Source organism: Setaria italica, chromosome II, assembly GCF_000263155.2.
Source record: "Setaria italica strain Yugu1 chromosome II, Setaria_italica_v2.0, whole genome shotgun sequence".
In the NCBI taxonomy this organism is placed as follows: domain Eukaryota; kingdom Viridiplantae; phylum Streptophyta; class Magnoliopsida; order Poales; family Poaceae; genus Setaria; species Setaria italica.
Window position 1 is genome coordinate 33,408,806 of NC_028451.1, and position 20,104 is coordinate 33,428,909.

The 20,104-nt window shown below is 42.8% G+C and overlaps 1 protein-coding gene across 1 annotated transcript; it reads left to right on the plus strand.

The window, feature by feature from the left end:
* Positions 1-6,143: 6,143 nt before the first annotated feature.
* On the plus strand, positions 6,144-17,349 carry LOC101766302 (prostaglandin reductase-3). The gene is made up of 18 exons (XM_004956971.4): positions 6,144-6,395; positions 7,505-7,678; positions 7,772-7,953; positions 8,633-8,738; positions 8,877-8,953; positions 9,505-9,592; positions 10,187-10,376; positions 10,880-11,006; positions 11,094-11,174; positions 11,728-11,829; positions 11,986-12,081; positions 12,180-12,254; positions 12,788-12,907; positions 13,292-13,420; positions 13,820-13,897; positions 16,589-16,675; positions 16,878-16,964; positions 17,049-17,349. The coding sequence occupies exons 1-18, from the start codon at positions 6,341-6,343 to the stop codon at positions 17,097-17,099; spliced, it is 1,905 nt and encodes a 634-aa protein (XP_004957028.1). The 5' UTR covers positions 6,144-6,340; the 3' UTR covers positions 17,100-17,349.
* Positions 17,350-20,104: the final 2,755 nt, after the last annotated feature.

A 20,104-nucleotide genomic window follows, 5' to 3' on the forward strand; every position in this document is an offset into this window, starting at 1 on the left:
TGGCAGCGTTCTAAGTAAATTACCAAAAGCCTATTTGTTCCAAAACTACTCCTGGACCTCCACGTCGCCCTCCCTCGAGCGAGTCGGAGGACGATAGCGCCGCCGCTGCTAGCAACATGCCCTGTCAGCAGCTGCCGCCGGGCGGCAGTGGCGGCTCCCCTCCTCCCCTCTTCTCTCCCTGATCCCTCCATTCCTCTCCTCACTCGCACACACCATAAATCAACCCTCCTTTCCTCTCTTCACTCACACACCATAAATCAACCCTCCTTTCCTCTCTTCACTCGCACACGCCATGAACCCATGATTCAAGGTCGCTTCTTCCTCCTCCTGTCACCGTTCTCCCCGTCAGTGAGGGCTGCCATGGCTTGCTGGCCTGCAGATCCGCAGCCCTTGGCCCCAGATCCATGCTCTCTTGGGCTCGGGCAACCACTGGTCGAAGGGTGTCGCCGTCGCTGGAGGGGCCCGCTCCCTCCTCATTCGGTGGGGCCTTCCTTGGCCTACCGGCCTACAGATTTGCCGCCCTCGACCCTAGATCTGGGCTTCCTGGTCCCGGGCAGCCACTGGTCGGAGGGAGCTGCCATCGTCAGAGGGGCTCGCCACCCTCACCCTCCCCGTCGCAGACAAACCCCCCCCCCCCCCCCCCCGCCAAGGGTGATGGTGATAGGTCTGTGGCTGCCATTGCCGACCGCCTCCCTGCCATTCGCGTGTGGTGGTGGCCGTGGCGGTGTGGGTGCTTGCTGGTGCAGCGGCATTTGGTGACGCGGTGCGGGACTATCAGCGGCATGCTTTGGGTGGGGGTGGGGAGTGGGTTCTAGGCGTAAGCCTTTGCCTGCTTGCGAGTTGACGATGATGACACCCTTGGGCGCCGTATCCCTCCCTAGAGGCATCGATCGCTGCCCTCTCCCCCTCCCTCCCTTTGACCGGTTAAGCCTTACAGGTGAAAACCTAGACCGTGATGGTCGGGTGACGGCGGCGCCAGCGGCGTCGTCCCCCTCAGAGGTGTCGTCTGGTGTGCATTGCGCTACCTCCGGTGCTACTCATACCACCTTCCTTCGGGCTCGTTGGGACCCCGGGATTCGTCAGGGCGGTGTTGGTGGCCTTCGTTACCTCTACCTGGGAGTGGCTTTTCTGTACCTACCTTCGCTTTGACTTGAACATCGTTGCCTTGGTCGCTGGGATAACTGTCGTGATGTCGTCTGGTGGATGCGACCACCGCTGCTCTTCGTTGGCGGATACTTTGCGGCCGCCGCCTTCAGGTCGTGCTGGATGGATTGCCTTGGGTGGATGCTTTGCCACCGTTGTTTCGAGTGGATACTTTCCCGCCGTGGGTGATGCTTGGTGGATGCTTGGCCACCGTTGCTCTTCGTTGGCAGATACTTTGCCGCCGCTGCCTTCAGGTCGTGCTGGATGGATTGATTGCCTTGGGTGGATACTTTGCCACCATTGTTTGTTTTGGGCGGATACTTTGCTGCCGTGGGTGATGCTTGGTGGATGCTTTGCCATCTATGTTGTGTGTGGGCTACCTTTGGGTGATCTTGTCATCAGTGTACCCCATTGCAGGTTCAGGTGTGTTGGTCGTTGTTGGCTTGGTTGTGTGGGTTCTTCTCTCTTTTCTTGCTATCGGCTGTGAGTTTCGTTGTACTCTCTTTTCATTGTTTCTCTACTTTTAGTCATTTGTGCTCTTGTGTTGGTCCAATCCTGTTTGGCTGCATCAAGAATTGTATGTGTAAACTGCTTTCCTCCTAATGAAATACGTACACGTACTAAGGCACGGTCGATTAAAAAAAGGAAATTACCAACCCAAAATTTCTTCCAAATCTCTCCTGTCCCGGACTTCTGCTCAGGTGCGGGAGAGAGCTAGAAACAAAACTTTGAACCATGCAGGCCAACCGTCTTCACTGGGCATAACTTGTCATGTCAAGCGTGGACCTTTTCTGTGTTGCTATCTCTGGTGTCTGTTGTAGAACAGCGTAATTTAAATGTCAACATTCACAACCAGAATTTAGGGAGTTTAGCATCCAAAGCAGTTGGCCACTACGATTGCAATAGCAGTAAACTAAGACCCCATTTGGTTCTTTAGGAGCTCCTAAAATTCCTGTCATATCAAATGTTTATATACTAATTAGGAGTATTAAACATAGACTAATTACAAAACTAATTGCGTAGATGGAGGCTAATTTGCGAGACGAATCTATTAAGCCTAATTAGTCCATGATTTGACAATGTGGTGCTACAGTAAACATGTGCTAATGATGGATTAATTAGGCTTAATAGATTCATCACGGAAATTAGCCTCCATCTGTGTAATTAATTTTATAATTAGCTCATATTTAGTCCTCCTAATTAACCTCCGAATATTCGATGTGACATGAATTTTAGTCCGGACTAAAGATCCAAACACCCCCTAAACCAGGTTAATGTGCATGAATGAGAAAAAAGTAAAAGATCCTGGTTGAGCAAGAATATATCCTACACCGTTTCACTTGTACTTTTACTTCACAAATACCTTCGTTGAATCGGCAGCACGGGCTGCTTCTTCACCATCTCCAACTTTTTGCTCGATGCATAATGGCCCTGTTTGTATGCGCTTTTCTAGAACCGCTTATCTGGCAAGTATGTCTGAAGAATCTGCTATCTAAATAAGCTGGGTGTTTGGCAATCCTGATTATTTTGTGTCGATTGTCAGTCCTAACTGGTAAAATGACCTGAATACCCCTGAGGCTGACAATAGCTCATTTTTGTTGTGAATAAGAGAAGATAATAATTCTAATATCTCTGGAGTTTGTTAAATAGAAATTGCATTACAATAATATGAAATTTATATAATAGATCGGTCTAGTATGGAAACATTCATGATGGGTATAACAACAAATCACGAAACCGTAGCGACAGCAATAGCATCACGCAATGCACCCATATCCATGTCATTTCCTAAAGCACCACCACCATCTGTGCTAGGTTGGGTTGGATTGCATCATCTTTCTCAAAATCCTCTTCAAAATCCACGTCATGTACGACACTATCTCTAATGAAATTGTTAAGGGCCGTATAAGCAACTATAATTTTGGAAACTTCGTGTTAACTGGATAACTAGACAAATTCAAGAGAATGCGCCACTTCATCTTTAGAACTTCAAATGATGGCTCAATTACATTTCTACGGGATGAATATGCATGATTAAACACTTCTTTCGATCCCACCGGATGCTGACCATGCTGCCATTCAAAAATATGATACCTCTGTCCCTTGTAAGGTGCAAGAAATCCTTTTCTATTAGGATATCCAGAGTCAACAAGATAATACTTGCCTGCATGGTACATTTATATGTTATATCACAATGAGCAAATATTCCCTGGAAAATAAAGTGGAAATTGTTTCTTGTACGTGAGAAGTGTGTCCAATAATATACGAGTGTCATGGACACAACGAGACCAACCAGTGACAGCAAATGTGAACAACATATCAAAGTCACGTACCGGCATGACATTTTGTGAAGCATATCCATGCCGGCCAATGTATTTCGGTTGACCAGTTAATGCCACAATTACATGTATATGGATACTATCTATTGCTCCTATGCAATCTTTGAAATAAGGTCAAAACCTTACTTCTTGTAGTTTAGGATGAACCGTAGGAAATTGTGGGTCCTTAGGCCTCACAATGTCAAAAGCTAATCTCATGACAGATTCAAGAACCTCTTCAAATTTTGTACTGACAGTTTCTAACGAGCGACCAAATTTATTCTTGCCTTGCCTAAAAGATTGAGGTGCACTACAAACCCATAGAAACATTCCTAATACTTCCTTGCTACAAAATTGTCTACTTAATTTCAATCCATAATCTTGTACCAAGGTGTCATGAAGGCTTAAGAAAATTGACCTTCTCATTCTGAACATGTTAAAGTACTACACTGGATCTTGTAGTTGCAACTCAACCTATTGGATTCCACTCATCCTTGGTATCGTAGTAGTAATCTTCTTCTTGTTCATACCGAGGATGTCATGTAGTTCAGACCAAGCATTACCACTATATAATCATCATCAGTATCATCAGACTCATCCAACATCCATGGTATGATCAGAGTCATTGTTGCCTTCACATTCACTAGCCGCACTAGAGGTACTCATTAAAAAATGCAAGCCTGTCAAAAAGCACTAACCAGATCAGATGAATTTCTATTAGTACACCACAACTGATAAATGGTACAAAGTCTCACACAACATACTTAGAAAAATGAAATAATGTCTCACACAACATACTTAGGAGAATGAAATAATGTCTCACACAATATAAGGAAATGAAAGAGAAATGACACACTAATGCAAAATCCTAGTGCTCCTTCCTTATCTCCAAGCCCTCCTCAGCCAATTTAACCTCCCATTTGATGTTTTCAATGTAATGAACACATCACGGTTCTCCTTTTTTTAAGAAGTTGTGTGGTATAGAAGTGTTTATCACTCCCCTCCTCAGCCCCATCCTTGATGACTTGATCCAACATATTTTCAATCTCATTTTTAACGTGATCAACAACTTGTGAAGTAGCTGAATGTTTACTACTTTGAGCTTTCAACTCATATGCATCGACCAAACGCTTCATGTACTGGTCTCTAAAAGTCTTCTTCTTCTTTCCTTTAGGGGAACTAGGAGCTGGCCTTTTTTTAGCTCTCCTCTTAGATCTTGTTGGGGCCTTAGGTGCCTCCCTATCACTGTTGCCTCAGCATTAGCAACATCATATTGATTAACATTGCCATCACCACTTGGAACATATGAAGTCTCATTGTAACAATGACAGCTTCAAACATGATTCGCATCTGATCCTCATACTCAAGTGGGGCTGTTTTGAACCGTACACAGTCTTGCATAGCCTATAAAATATAACCAAAACAGCATGCTATTATGTTGAAACCAAACAAGTGTATGTGAACTATCTCTTATGGGAGTGTTAGTGGGCTCACCGCATTTTATTGTTCCCACCATTTATCATCAGCCACAATACAACCAATGATCTCTTCCCAATCCGGTTGCTCTCAAGTTCAAAGTCTTCTGTTAGGTATACATTTTCTTCAGTATATCCCACCTGTTTTTCATTTGTCCTTCATTGTATGGCCTCTTGGTACGCTCATAAAACTTTCTAACAAGATTTGCATATCCCACCGCATTCAAACATTGCTGCGGCTGATTAAAAGCAAGGACTGCTTCCACACAAATGTTATTGAAAGCCTTCGCGACAAATGAATCCCATTTTGCCACAACCATTGACGACTTTTCCATCTAAAATATAATTACAATATTGTACAATTAAATATAACTACAGTCTTGGTTACTGATCATGAACAAGCAATAAAATTAATGAACTAGCTATCCATCTGCCATTTGAGAGCGGCAATCCATTTCATAGTACTGAGAGCAACAATCCATTTCATAGTACTGAGTGCAGCATAAATCAAGAACTACTACTATGCAACTATCTCTGTGCCATTTGAGCAATCCATTTGAATGTACTGAGAAGCAATTAGACCAAGGAATACTACTTTGCATCCATCTATTTCAGTGTATCCAGTGATAGAAATTTTACATTGCTCTTGGGAGCATAGGGATACAAATGCAACCGGAGGGAAGGCGTCGCCTTCGGAGGAGCTTGGTGTGGCCTTCAGGCGAACAAGAGGCCGAATGGGCACCACTAGACCGATCGCGGACGCCTGCGGGGAACGACGGTAGCCGGTGGCTCAGATTTGGATAGAAGGATGGTAGGACTGAGCGGTGAGCAGGGACACGGAGGCCACGGATGTGGCGGTGGCAAGCTGGCGCGCGGGAGGCGGCACAGCTGGGGGAGCTGGCACAGCAGGCGGAGGCGCGTGCGGCAGAGGCGCGTCGCGAATGGAGGTGCGGGGTCGGAGGGTAGGGGTGTAAGTGGAGAGGAGGGGTATGTGGGGGGAAAATTGGTTCGCTTGCTGGCTAAGCGCCCTCCAGGCCGCGTCATGGGAAATCGAAGTCCACGTTGTATTCTGGATTGTGGGCTAAGCAGTTTGGGTGGTAAGAGAAAATTAAACGGGATATTTAGGTGGGATTATAACTTGTTTCCACGGGTAAGCTGGAAATAAGCGGAAACAAACGCCCCCGTAACCGGCACAGCGATTCAGCGAGAACCGAGAAGCGACACGGCCACGAGATAAACGAGGCCGGCCTCGTCTCCTTTCCCACTCAGTTCGGCCTCGTCTCTCTCTCCGACTCGCGTGCAGGGTTTAGGGTCGCAGTAGCGACTGCACGCGATCTCCGTCCGTCGCAGGGTAGAGGGCGAGAGAGTCGGACTCATCGGCAGCAGCTCCTCCCCGCGGGCGAGATGGAGCTCAAGCCCGGGATGTCGGCGCTCGTCACCGGCGGTGCCTCCGGCATAGGTAAGCAGCGCCGCTTCTCCGTCTCCGGCTCTGAGTGCTGCTGATTCCTGAGTCCTGATGCGCCGTGCCCGCTTTAGTTTAGCCTGTGCGAAGGGGCCGATTCCGTTCCGACGACCTGGGGGATGCATTATTGCGCGTTGACTTGTGGGAACTGGGAAATGGGGAGGGAGAGGGTACGAATTATGCGGTGTAGCACTTGAATTGGAGGTGACGGGTGCTTTTCTGGAAACCTAGGCGATGGTCGTCACTCGTCAGTCCTAACATTGTTGGGCAGCGCTGTACTCCTTATGGTACAACAACAACGGGTTAACTGTACATTCCGACGGAGCTAAAAGTGAACTCTGAACATTGCACCGCATTCTTAATCTGCGATGATTGTTGTGACCGTACACACTAAGAAAGGGCTCTAGAGCATTGTTACGAGATGTTACTGTAGCAGGAACGGGCAGTCCCCCACACCTAGCAAGTCCAAGCATGCACTTCTCTAGTATAGGCATTAGATTTGGTACCTAGCATTAGCAATTATACTGTATCAGAATGATCTGCCAACTATTGGTGTAGTCTGCCAATTATGGTAGCATAGTGCTGGTGAGAGAAGCTTTGCTTGCAATATATTATGCTTCAAAGTTCAAACTGCAGGTTTGCTTGAATAAATTTGCCTAATAGAGTTCCTTTTTTGCTTAGTTTGGTACTACATGTTAGGTAACATGCAGCCATGCCATGCAACAATCCGTCCACAACAAAACCAAAGACTCAAAACTTTCCGGAAGCTGGCATGTAATTGGCAAGTCCCAGATGGCAAGGTTGCATCTGCAAGTAGCGGGTAGTTTAAACCGAACTGAAAGCTGGCAAGTGCCAGTAATATTAGATCGAATTAGCGCCCATATGTTCAATCTGACCATAGAATCAGATTGTACTCTTAGCTAATAATAATGAATAGGCTTGGTACTACACTAATTATCATCTAGATCTTAGACTTTTAGTTTAATGTGAGGAGAATTTTACGTTAGCTTCTGCTCCCTCTTCTGGGTTAAACGTATCCCTTCAATACAACAGGCTATGTAGATACCTTCCAATGTATTAACTGGGTTTTTTTTTTCTATTTTCAGGGAAAGCACTTTGCATTGCTTTTGCACAGAAGGGTTTATTTGTGACTGTTGTTGATTTCTCAGAAGAAAATGGAAAAGAAGTGGCTACGTTAGTTCAAAAGGAAAATAACAAATTCCATAGAGATCTTAGAGTTCCATCTTCTATATTTATTAAATGTGATGTTAGTAATGCAGGTAAGAGTTTTAGACTTTCAAATGTTAACTGAAAGCACAACTTTCAGATGTGCCATGATCTTAAAGATGCACTATTTGATAACTGATATGCAGATAATCTTGCTGCTTCTTTTGAGAAACATGTACAAACATATGGTGGACTAGATATCTGCATCAATTGTGCTGGAATTACCAATGAACCACTAGTTTACAATGATACATCTGATGGAGCTAGAACATGGAGGCATGCTGTAAATGTGAACCTTGTTGCTGTTATTGATGGTACTCGCATTGCAGTAAGTCTACTGTTAATTGTTGGAAAATATTTGCCAATTTGATCTTTCAGTAACTCAAATTGTTAATTTGTACTAACAGTAATTGCTGTTATTGTGCGGCCTTTATTATTTTTAGACATGTAGATATCAAATGATTAAAAAGTGCACCTATGTTAATGTTGTCTGTTGATACAATACTTTCAAGATAAAATCTTTGGATTGACCTTTCTTTGCTTTTATTATTGGATAACACTAGAGAAAATAAGTATCATTTTTTACAGCGACATGGTTACCAAAGGTGCAACTGTGGTGCCAGTAAAAGTTACATATTATGACTTGTTGATGCACATCTTGACATGCAATGTTTTTATATCTAGTTATGTATTTGTAAACATATTTTCCTAAACATATTCTTGATACACTGATAGCCATTATTTAACAAAGTTTAACTGCATTCATCCCAAAATATAACTTTATTTTGATTCAGGGAAGTAATAGTTTTGTTACATTTAGCATGTCCTCAGGGTTTCCTGAAGAGCAAGAAGTAGGATATCATTTTGGATAAATTACAATAGGCAAAACAGGCTTGCCTTTTGTTCTAGATTCATTTCTTCATTTTTGTCCAACTATCTTGAATCATGTTATTAATTGTCACAAATGCCACATTCAAATGACTAATGGTTTAATTTCTAATCATCAGAGTCAAATAATGCGATCGCAAAAGAAACCTGGTGTCATAATAAATATTGGTTCAGCGGCAGGCCTTTATCCTATGTTTTTTGATCCCATATATAGTGCGACAAAAGGTATATGATCCCATATACCCTTTTCTTCTTCCCTCTTTCTGGTCAGCAAATTAAGATTGCAATACTAGGTCAATTTGGATATTAACTATGGCTATTTATTTGTGGATTTGTGTCCTTAAAATTCATTTTTCTTGGCAGGGGGTGTGGTTATGTTTACAAGATCACTTGTTTCGTTGAAACGCCATGGTATTCGTGTCAATGTGCTCTGCCCAGAGGTATTAAGAACCTGCATTACTGAATGCAAATATTTATCATTTGTCCTATAATTTGCATATTTTCTTTTTGTTGCAGTATTGTGTATGCATTTTATTCCTAACCTTGTAAGTTTTTCTAGGTTTTGTATTTCAAAAAATAATAATTCAACAATTCTGCACTGTGTTCTACATTTCATGGATTCACACTAATAGACAAGCTTAAAAGATTGACCAGTTAGTGTGACTGGTCACTATCTTAAGGAAAATTGCTGAGATCAATACCTCCGATCCCCACCAGTGAAAGTAATTCTAGAGGCAAACTGGTGTGGACAAGATCACAATATTAATTAAAATCAAGGGGTTTGTCTATAGGACACTAAATAAAACCACCTGTCTGTAGGACACTGCAAAAAGTTTCTTGTCCTACAGAGTGGGTCAGATATGTTGATCTCTGTAATTTTTAGAAACTATCATCTTTTCTGATGAATCATGATTAACAGCTAGAAGGGACAAATATGAGGTTGGTTTATTATTATATTTTGAATTGATCTTGTGATCTACTGATTATGCAGTATGTTCAAACAAATATGGGGGAACAAATGAGCGGCAAAATTATAGATTCTGTTGGTGGTTTTTTGAAGATGGAGGATGTTGTTAATGGTACATCATTTTATACCTTGTTAAGCCGTAACGAAGTGTTACACGACTCGTGTTTTTTACCATGAATTATGTGCTATGGTTAGTACATGTTACTGCAAGCCTCTGAGGAACTGTCCTAAATTTCTCATATTATATGAGATGGGGTGTTTTTATGATCAACCTGAACACAAACATCTGTTGACATTTTTTCTTGTAAAACATGTGAATGCACTGATCTAAATTCAATAAAGTAGATGGTAGGTTGCTAAACTTGCATTAATAAGTCACTTTGGTTGGGAAAGGGCCTCTAGCCTAATGGTTAGAGCACCTGAGTAGCATCCAGCTGGCCTGGGCTCCACTCCCTGTGGGAGTGAATTAATGGGTCTGGAATAAAACAAAATAAAAAAAAATAAAAAATAGGTTGGGGCTTCCCCTATTGACTTCGGTCAAAAAAATAAGTCACTTCGGTTTCCGAGCTTGAGAACTGTAGAAAGTGATGGTTACCAAACGGTGTCCCATGGTAGATATGGTTGAGGGATCTTTAAAATGATATCTTTTGCATAAGATGTTTTCTCGTTCTCTTGTATTCAAAACCTTTTTTTTTTTTTGCCTCAGGTGCACTTGAGCTTATACAGGATGAGAGCAAGGCTGGTGCTTGCCTTTGGATAACGAAACGACGGGGGATGGAATACTGGCCAACACCAGAAGAACAAAGAAAGTATATGGTAAACCCCAGCAAGTCGAAAAGGATGCTGACAAAGAACATATATCCCAGCATCCAAACACCTGAATTTTTTGAGAAGATGTAAGTAGTCTTGCTATGTTATGTTTCTTTCTTTTAGAAGATATAAGCTGCCTGACTAGCCCCAGCACATTAGTTGACTTTTCTGTTCTAGCACTTCTATCATGAGTTAAGACTCAAGACACTGATTCAGCCACTTAAACAGAAACTAAACACCTTTAGGTTCCACGCTTCTCATAGCGTTACAGCATTGGCTTGGCTGGAAAGATGTGCCTCTATTGTTTACACAAGCTGACAAATTGATGATTTTGATCTTATGAGATCTACCACCCTTCTTTTTCTCCTTTTGCGTTTCTTTTAGTCTTCAGCGCATGACATCTAGTAGGTTTGTTTTCTACAAAAGCTGAGTTTTGAACTCTATATTGCCTGTCAGTTATCACATTTCACTCATCAGAAAAGTCCTCTTTAACAGCAATAGCCTGCCAGATACAGGCTTGAAAATTTGTGGGGGTATTCAAAATTGCATTTATTTTATTAATGACCGTTTCATATTGATGCTTGTGTAGAGTTGTCCACACACTCAGCCATAATTTCCGCAATGCTACAAGACTTGAGCGTGTGCGACTGAGATTGCCTGTTGAACCACACAGTGCTCTGGTTAAAATAATATATGCTGGTGTAAATGCTAGTGATGTAAGTCTTTGCATTTTATTTTCTGCTTTTCTTTTGATGCATGATGCCCATCAGTTAACCTTTTGACGATCTAATGGCCTTGTGCAGGTAAACTTCAGCTCAGGACGTTATTTTAGCGGTAATCCTAAAGAAACTGCTTCACGCCTTCCATTTGATGCTGGTTTTGAGGTAATTGATGCTTTCATGTCCATTCTAATAGCATTCTCAATATCGAATAGTGCTTTTGAGATGTTGTACTCTGTGGCAACTTATCATTCTTATACCATAAAATTCCCAAGCATAACAATGCCACTGATAGTTTTTGAGAGAAAATTGTAGAAATGATCTCACTGACAGCGGGAAGTTAACAGTTCTATTGTTATGACTCCACGTAGTTCACTTGAAAAAGTAGACATAGCATGTGCATAAACCATGTGGTCAAATGCATCATGGCATAAACTATAATTGGCCCATAAAAAGGGAAAATCAGACACAATATCATGCTATATACTTATATCAAAACGTGACTGCACATCCTATCTTATAATTCAATAATACTATCACTTTCATAGGTGTGTCATTTGCCACTTTCTGTATAGGCATTATGATACTCAATCAAGTTACTGTATAGTCCTCCAGTGAACTCAGAATAATTCTGGTGTAATTCTTTTCACCTTTAAATTACAATCTCCTCATTAATATTTTTGCCTTTTTTTCTTATGAGGAAGTTAAATGTATGCAGGGTGTGGGAATTGTTGCCTCTGTCGGAGATTCAGTGAAGCATATCAAAGTAGGCACTCCTGTGGCCCTTATGACTTTTGGAAGCTATGCTGAATTCACGCAGGTGCTGCATTTTATGCCCTTCCATTACGCAACAAATTTACCTACTAGCATCCGTCCTTCTTGAAATGGATCATGTCCAGCTTATTGAATTTTGAATATTGATATGTTTGTCTATCACTAATGATTTTTATATTTGCCTTTTTTTTTTCTTGTGAAGGTTCCAGCCAAACATCTTCTTCCAGTGCCAAGACCAGACCCGGAGGTTGTTGCTATGTTGACATCAGGACTGACTGCTTCAATTGGTCTTGAAAAGGTTTACTTAATATAAACTCATGTTTGTTTTCTTTGTCTCCTCTACAGTATATCTGTTTTCCATCCTGGACTGATTCGGTTGATTTTTGCTGGCTTTAGGCGGGCCAAATGACATCTGGGAAAGTTGTATTAGTTACTGCAGCTGCTGGTGGAACAGGACAATTTGCCGTTCAGGTGAGCTGATACCGTGTTGATATCATTACTATGATTTATTGTTTTGATGTAACTATTTCCTTTAGTCTCGTCTAATTTCTCTTTCATAGTTAACTAGCTCTTAGGGATGTACTTTGGTAACTTACATGCACTTTTTACTGGATTGAGCATTGAGCATGATATTTTATGACATGGGCAAGGTTGTCATGTTTGGTTCCATTTTCCTGTCTACTTCATCCGATCTTGAATATAAGTTCTTGTCCATCTAGGCTTGTCCTAAGTCATTTTTTAACTTCAACCATCAATATCTAAAATTTATATGGATTGACACATAAGATTGACATTTCTCCATTATGAAATGTACTTTTATAATATATAACTATTTCATTTAAAATAATACATTTTTATAACTCTGGCTAGCCAAAGTTTCAATTGAGATGTGTCGATGTGGTAGTGGGGAATACATATTACTCTAAGCAACCATTGATTTTGAACTCTGAACTCTAAGGAAATACATATCCTTATTTGGATTTTTCTTTTCATATCTTCACTAGCTGGCGAAACTAGCAGGCAACAAGGTTATTGCCACATGTGGAGGTGAAAGTAAGGCTGAACTTCTGGCTTCCTTAGGAGTTGATCGTGTTATCAATTACAGAAATGAAAGCATCAAATATGTGAGTTCTTGTTTCAATTTTTCAGATTGGCCTTTTTTACATCCACTGAACAGAATTTGATTTTACTATGGAAGGGTTGATGTGTCAAGTGTCTGAGATATCACATCCTCGTGTTGGCATAAATGCGCCATGCCGCCATGTTTATTTTGTAACCAATATGTTTCTGTTGCTTGGTTTTGTCCTACCTCTGTTTGCAGGAATTCAATCTTGAAGTCGTGTTGTCCTTAAACTAGCGTAACCTTTCCAAATGTTTCTCTAGAAACTAAAAGTTACGTAGATTTGTGATATTATCATTAATCATTTTGGACTCTCAAGGGACTGTAGCCATTTAAATTGATCCCTTGTTTGTTTTCTTCAATGCGCTCATTAAATGTTTGAATTCAGGTTCTGAAGAAAGAGTTTCCAAGAGGTGTAGATATCATATATGAATCTGTAGGTGGGGAAATGTTCGACTTGTGCTTGAATGCACTTGCAGTCCATGGGCATCTCATTGTAATTGGTATGATCTCCCAGGTAATTCTGGTAGCCCCTGAACTCCATGTCTTTAATTGTATGTTGTGATTTGAGAGTGGTAACATCTGAGGGTGAACATGTAAAATTGTTCTGAGCTTCACCATTCAGAGCTTTTAGGAAAATTGAAGCTGACGACTTGGTGCTTGTGACTCTTGCATATTTTTTTATTTGATGGAAGAATAAACTCCTGGCATCTTTTGAAATGTGCTTAGTGTTAATGAAGAATTTGCTCATTATGCATCCGGTTAATAGTTGGAGACTTGGAGTTTACCTAATCATTGTGGTTCTGTTGACACCTTTCTGAATTGGTTTTGGTCATTATCCTGTTTTCGTTGTAATAGTGTTTTTATTAAGATTTTATAGCTTATACCTGAATATTTGTAACTACGGTGTTTTCAGTATCAAGGAGAGGATGGGTGGAAGCCAAAGAATTACACTGGATTATGTGAGAAAATTCTAGCTAAAAGTCAAACTGTGGTATGTGTCACCAAACTTCTTTAGTTAGCATGCACTGCATTGATATTTGATGTTCATTAAATAATTCTGTTAGTAGACAATGTATCTATCGCATTTAGAACACCCTACAGCTTAGATTCTCATGGAGCCAGATCATCAAATAAGGTTTAACATTCGATTTGTTCTGAGAGGTTCCATATTTAATTAAAAAGCAAAGTGCATAATTAGCAGAGAGAATGGCTATACTCGTTCAATGCACACCTATTAGAGGTTGAAATTTCTATATGCCCATAATATGGACTGACGCCTTGAGATGTACACCGGATCTCTCTATATGCGGATGATGTGGTAATTTTCCTTCGACCTTCTGCCAGTGACATTGGAGTCACATTAGACATTCTACAGCTTTTTGGGGAAGCATCTGGCCTGAAAACAAATGTCAAAAGAGCAGTGTTTTACCCATACAATGTTTAGAGAAAGACAAGGTAGTAATAAGTGAACATCTCCCCTGTCAGCTGCTGGAATTTCCTTGCTAATATCTTGGAGTGCCACTCTCCTTATGCAAGCTTACAAGATCCCAAATACAACCCATTATTGACAGAATTGCAGAACAGCTACTGGGATGGAAAGCTGATTTACTTACCAGGGCTGGGAGAAGAATCCTTGTACAGTTTGTGCTCACATCAATGCTGATATATTTGGTCATGGCAATGGATCTACCGCCTTGGGCACTCAAAGCAATTGATAAGATTAGGAGAGCTTTTCTTTGGAGAGGAAGGAAAGAGGTAAAAGGAGGCCATTGCCTGGTTGCTTGGCCTAAGTCACGTGACCTCCTGAATTGGGCAGTCTTGGCATCTCTCATCTGCAGAATTTGGGATGGGCCCTCAGGATGAGATGGCTATGGCTGCAAAAAACTGAACCAGAGAAACCATGGGCAATTTTCCCCATCCAAGTCCATTCTTCAGTGGCTTCATGGCCAGAGGTTAGACCAGTTGGTACCACATCTGTATGGAGCAATAGTCAGCCGGGCCAAGAAAAGAACAGTCTATGAGGCTCTCACTAATAGACAATGGGTTTCAGATATAAGGGGGGCGCTTTCAGTAGCTGTTCTATCAGAATACCTTGGTTTATGGGAGCTCCTCTCAGAATTATTGCTGCAGCCAGAAGTTGAGGACCTTCACATATGGAAATTCTCGGCAACAGGAAAGTACTCAGCAAAATCTGCTTATGAGACTATGTTTATTGGGTCCATTCGCTTTAGGCCTTGTGAGAGGATATGGAAAAGTTGGGCCCCGGGCAAGTGCAAATTCTTCATGTGGTTGGTTGCACACAACAGGTGTCGGACTGTCGACCACCTTACCAGAAGGGGTCTCCCACATCCTGAACGCTGTCCTCTTTGTGACCAAATGGATGAAACAATTGATCACTTGCTCGTTTCTTGCGTCTTCACCCGGCAAGTTTGGTTCAGACTGCTTCAAAGTGTGGGCTTGCAGATTCTAGCCCCACAACCTGATGAAACTTCCTTTGATGATTGGTGGGAAAAGGTGAGTGAGAGAGCATCAGGACAGGTCAGGAAAGGGCTAAATTCTATCATCATTCTGGGTGCATGGTCAGTTTGGAACCATCGCAATCGTTGTGTTCGATGGAGTTCCACCTGACTTGAATGGAGTCTGTGATGTGATCAGAGAGGAGCTGCGTTTATGGACTATAGCCGGGGCTCGAGGAATTTCTTATCTCCTCGCCCTAGTGCCCTCACAAGAGCAGTTGGGGTCTGTGGTCTAGTTTAGGTCTTGGTGCTTTAGAAAAAAGGTTCCTATAACAGATAGTTTAGGGGTTTTTTGTACAGGTTTGCCCAAAACAAAAACCTGTGCTGTAACTTTGGGTTTCTTTAAACCCTTCTCTTCTTAATATATTGATACGCAGCTCTCCTAAGTGTTTGAGAAAAACGCCTTGAGATGCACATCGACTGCAGCATGTTGGGCATCCAGTTATTTCTTATTATAGTTGAGATGTGAAACTGAATGTATCACGCCCCTGGGACAAGGAATACAATGGATAGCTGTGACTGCAAAATGTAGCTGACCAATCCTTGTCTAGTTTCCTGCCTGTGACTGGGATGTCACTGAGAATGATGCACGTGAGGATGTTGATGAGAAGTAGAGAATTGTTGTGAGGGGATGGGTTAATCTTTATTGCTTCCTAATGATAGTAGAGGCAGTATGTTAATATAGCAGGATGTACAATCTCATGACATCCTGGGCTGCTGCCTTATTATCCAATTAATTGCCTAACTGAACTTTGGATAGAAGGATCAACTTATCAAGCCTGATTCTGTGGAACAGCTAATGTGGGCCTGATCTTGGTGAAGATCTGTGCTGGTCCTGCCTATGTGATCCCTGCATGACATGATGTGCTGCTGTACTAGTAAAAATGTGATGTCCATTAGCAAATTCAGGATAAATTAGAGCCTACATGATATATTCACGTTTTCATCGGTACTTTGCAAATTCAGGATGCAATAGCAATAGGCAAGCAATCCCTTTTTATAGGAGAGAAATATCTCCATCTAAATCTAGGTTATAAACTTATAATGCATCTTAAATAAAGAAACTGCATGGGACAGTGATTGAGCTGCATTGATAGATGTTGAATCCGTTAATAACTTCTTAAGTATGCTCTATCAAACTTTGAATTTTTCCATTGCGATTGCAGGCTGGATTTTTCCTTGTTCAGTATGCTCATCTGTGGCAAGATCATCTTGACAAAGTTTTTGACCTGTATGCCTCTCGAAAGCTGAAGGTATGCTTCATAGTTATAAGTTATAACAATGCGCTAGTATGTCCAGGAAAACAGAAATAACAACACAACTACATCACTCAAATATTTTACCCAATGATGGTTCATAAATTCATGGGATAATTTTAAGTTTATTCTTTTTTTATTCGTTTTTCCTTTTTTTAACTTGTCTTTTCATGTCACACTACCATACCACACACAACAGGTTTCCCTAGACCCCAAGATGTTCCTGGGTGTTGCTTCGGTGCCAGATGCAGTAGAATATCTTCATTCTGGCAAGAGTGTTGGCAAGGTAGCACCAGTTCCATAAACAGCAGTAGAAGCTGTTCCTGTCTATTTGATGCGACTTACAAATTTCCACTTGGATCATTTTCAGGTCGTTGTGTGCATCGATCCATCATACAGTCAGGTTGTTTCTAAGCTATAACCTATGGACAATGACGTGTATTGTCATCCACAGAGATCTGTTTATAATCCCAGAGAGATTAGGATCCTATTGGCACAAGGTGATCTGTGCAACCGTGGGCTATTGTTCCAATTCCACCTTGTGTGTAAAACTTGTCTTGGATAAAATGGTGTCTCTGCCAGATTCTTGGATCATTCTAAGCATCGATGAGGAAATGATGACTGATTCTGGAATGGAAAGATGTTCAGCAAATGGCAGCGTTCTAAGTAAATTACCAACCCAAAATTTCATCTAAAGCTCTCTTGTCCTGGTCAGATGTGGGAGAGAACTGGAATCAACTTCGAACCATGAAGGCCACCCGCCTTTACTGGGTAGGATTTTGCATGTCAAGCATGGACCATGTCTGACTTTCTGTGTTACTATCTCTGGTGTCTCTGTTGCAGAACAGCCTAATTTAAGGTCTTGACAAACTGCCTCGGGTGGTCAAGCCCCAACACTCACAACCAGAATTTAGGGAGTTAGCATCCAAAGCAGTACATCCACCGCCCCAGCAGTTAGCCACTAAGATTGCAGTAGCAGTAAAAACTAAACCAGGTTAATATGCATGAACGAGAAAAAAAGGATCCTTCTGGCTGAGGAAGAAAATGCCCTACACCTTTACTTCACACAAACACCTTGGGCAGCATGGGTTGCGCTTCATCAGCATCTCCAGCTTTGCTTCAACCGGCGCATCCAACCTGTACGGCCACATTGAACCTATCAGACTCGACGCAAAATAGCCTGTGAATTCATCATCCAGTGTAGCACTTACCTCATGATCCTCTTGAAGGTAGCATACACGCAGAGGCAGTATCCGAAAAGCGCAGTGATGACCATGGCCGCGACGTCGCCCAGAGCCTCGGACAAGAACAGGCGCAGTATGAACACCACCGTGAAGTAGAAGGCAAGCAGCTGAAGCCTTCGGGGTCGACGAGGTTGCCGCCTAGCCGCATCATGTCCACGGCGAGGATGCCATATATAGATGCGATCGGGAGAAGGATGAGCATGTGCAGCACGAGCTCCTCCACTCGGTACCCCGCCGAGTGCCACACGATCCACGCCACTCCGGCGGGGACCCCCGCCGCCGGCACGGAAAGAATGGTCCAGGCGACGATCCCCAGCAAGCGCTGCCTGCTCGCCTCCTCTTCGTCGTCCGCCGCCGCGACGAGGACGGTGGCGGCGGACAACTCGGTGCCCTCGCGCTGGCGGCGCTCCGCGAGCGCGTAGCCCAGCAGGCCGGCGGCGAGGTGGGTGGCGAGGTGCGCGGAGAGCACCCCGATCGCGGGGCCCAGCGCCGCGTCGGCGCACCAGGCGAGCGCGAGGCCGTGGGAGACGCGGGCGGCGAACGTGAGCACGCGGGCGGCGAACGTGAGCGCGCGGCCCGCGGTCTCCGTGAGGAAGAAGGCGGCCCACGTGCACGAGCCGAGGCAGAGCGCGAAGGAGAGCCGCCACGCGACGAGCGGTGGCTGTCCGCGGGAGCGCCACAGGACGACCGCCGTGGCCGCCGCGAGCAGCAGGGAAATGCGGATGAGGATCCTCTGCGCGGTCTCCTCCGATTCCAGCTTCCGGCGGCCCCGTTCCGTGGTCTGATCTGGTGTGTGGCTCCCGCCCTCGATCTCGCAGTAGCGATCGGCGCATGTGACCGGCGGCACATCCTTTGGGTCGGCATCGACGATCGGAGCTTCCGTTTCCATCTCAGCCCTAGCAGCGACATGGGCCGCGGCTGGCGGTTGTAGTAGTGTTTGGGGGGAATTGGGTTGTCTGGATGCACAATTTGAAATTATTCAAATTTCAAAATTTGTCTTCAGAGTCGTTTCTTGGGTGTTGAATAGCAAAACGTTTCTTATCAGGCATGCAGGCGCTAACACTTGCATAGTTGAGATACTTTGCCAGATAACCCTTCTTGTTCAAAAATTGTTAAATAAATGGACTTGGCTAACTTACGGCCGGCCGTAATTTTGGCCGGCCGTACGGCCGTTCCATTTTTGGAAAAGAAACAAAACCAGAAGAACCACTTAACACTTCTGGCAAAAAAGCTCGCAGATCAGAAATGGCTATTTTCCCGCCAGAACCAGACATGCACCACCGCCCCTCCTAATTTGGTTGCTTCTAGACATTTTCTACCATCTCAATATACTGCTAGCTCAACGGAACAGTTGCGATAAAAAAGCAACTTTTGGGATCTCATAAAGCAAATCTTTGAAAACTGTAAGCAAACTAGAACATAAACAAAGACATTTTCACCCATCTAGATACTAAAACATTCACAATGTAAAATACTAACGTACAAAGTCATGATTGCTCCACTGTCGTAATAATTAAACTAAAGATTAGAGCTACTGCAACTACTACTGAGCTGCGCACGATCAAATCGAGGTTGAGCTGCAACTTCACTGCTGCCGAGTGACGATCTGATGAACAAACATAACTGCAATTAAATCAGTTGAAAAAATTAAAAAATTGGTAACTATTGTGGCATAAAATTAGTACCTAGCAATTTGTTATTAACAAAGAATACCACTAAGTTTACAGTGTATACCTCAAAAAGTATAACTACTGTGCTACTGCAGCTAGCACTAATCAGACATGCATCAGATATAAAGCTTAAAAGAACTAAATTATTGAGGATGTGAATAACTGCAAGCACTTAATTAGTACAGCCGAGCAACACATGTTTGAAACAGTAGCCAAAAGCAAATAAAGATTACATTTATATTAGCTTGAACTAAACAATTGCATAACACCAAGCTTACAAGAATCCAACAACCTTAAGAGCTAAAACATGCAGGTCATGAGCGCTTGGATGTAGCAAGGAAATAAATAGGTGTGGAGATATACAGGAATACTATTTTAAAAAAGCATGCCAGTAAACGCAATCGAGCGAATCCATATATTTTATTCACCACACTTGAACCATTATTAATCTATTGACAAAACATGAAGGACCCCTCAAATAATCTCAAATGATAATACTTTGCCTACTAAGA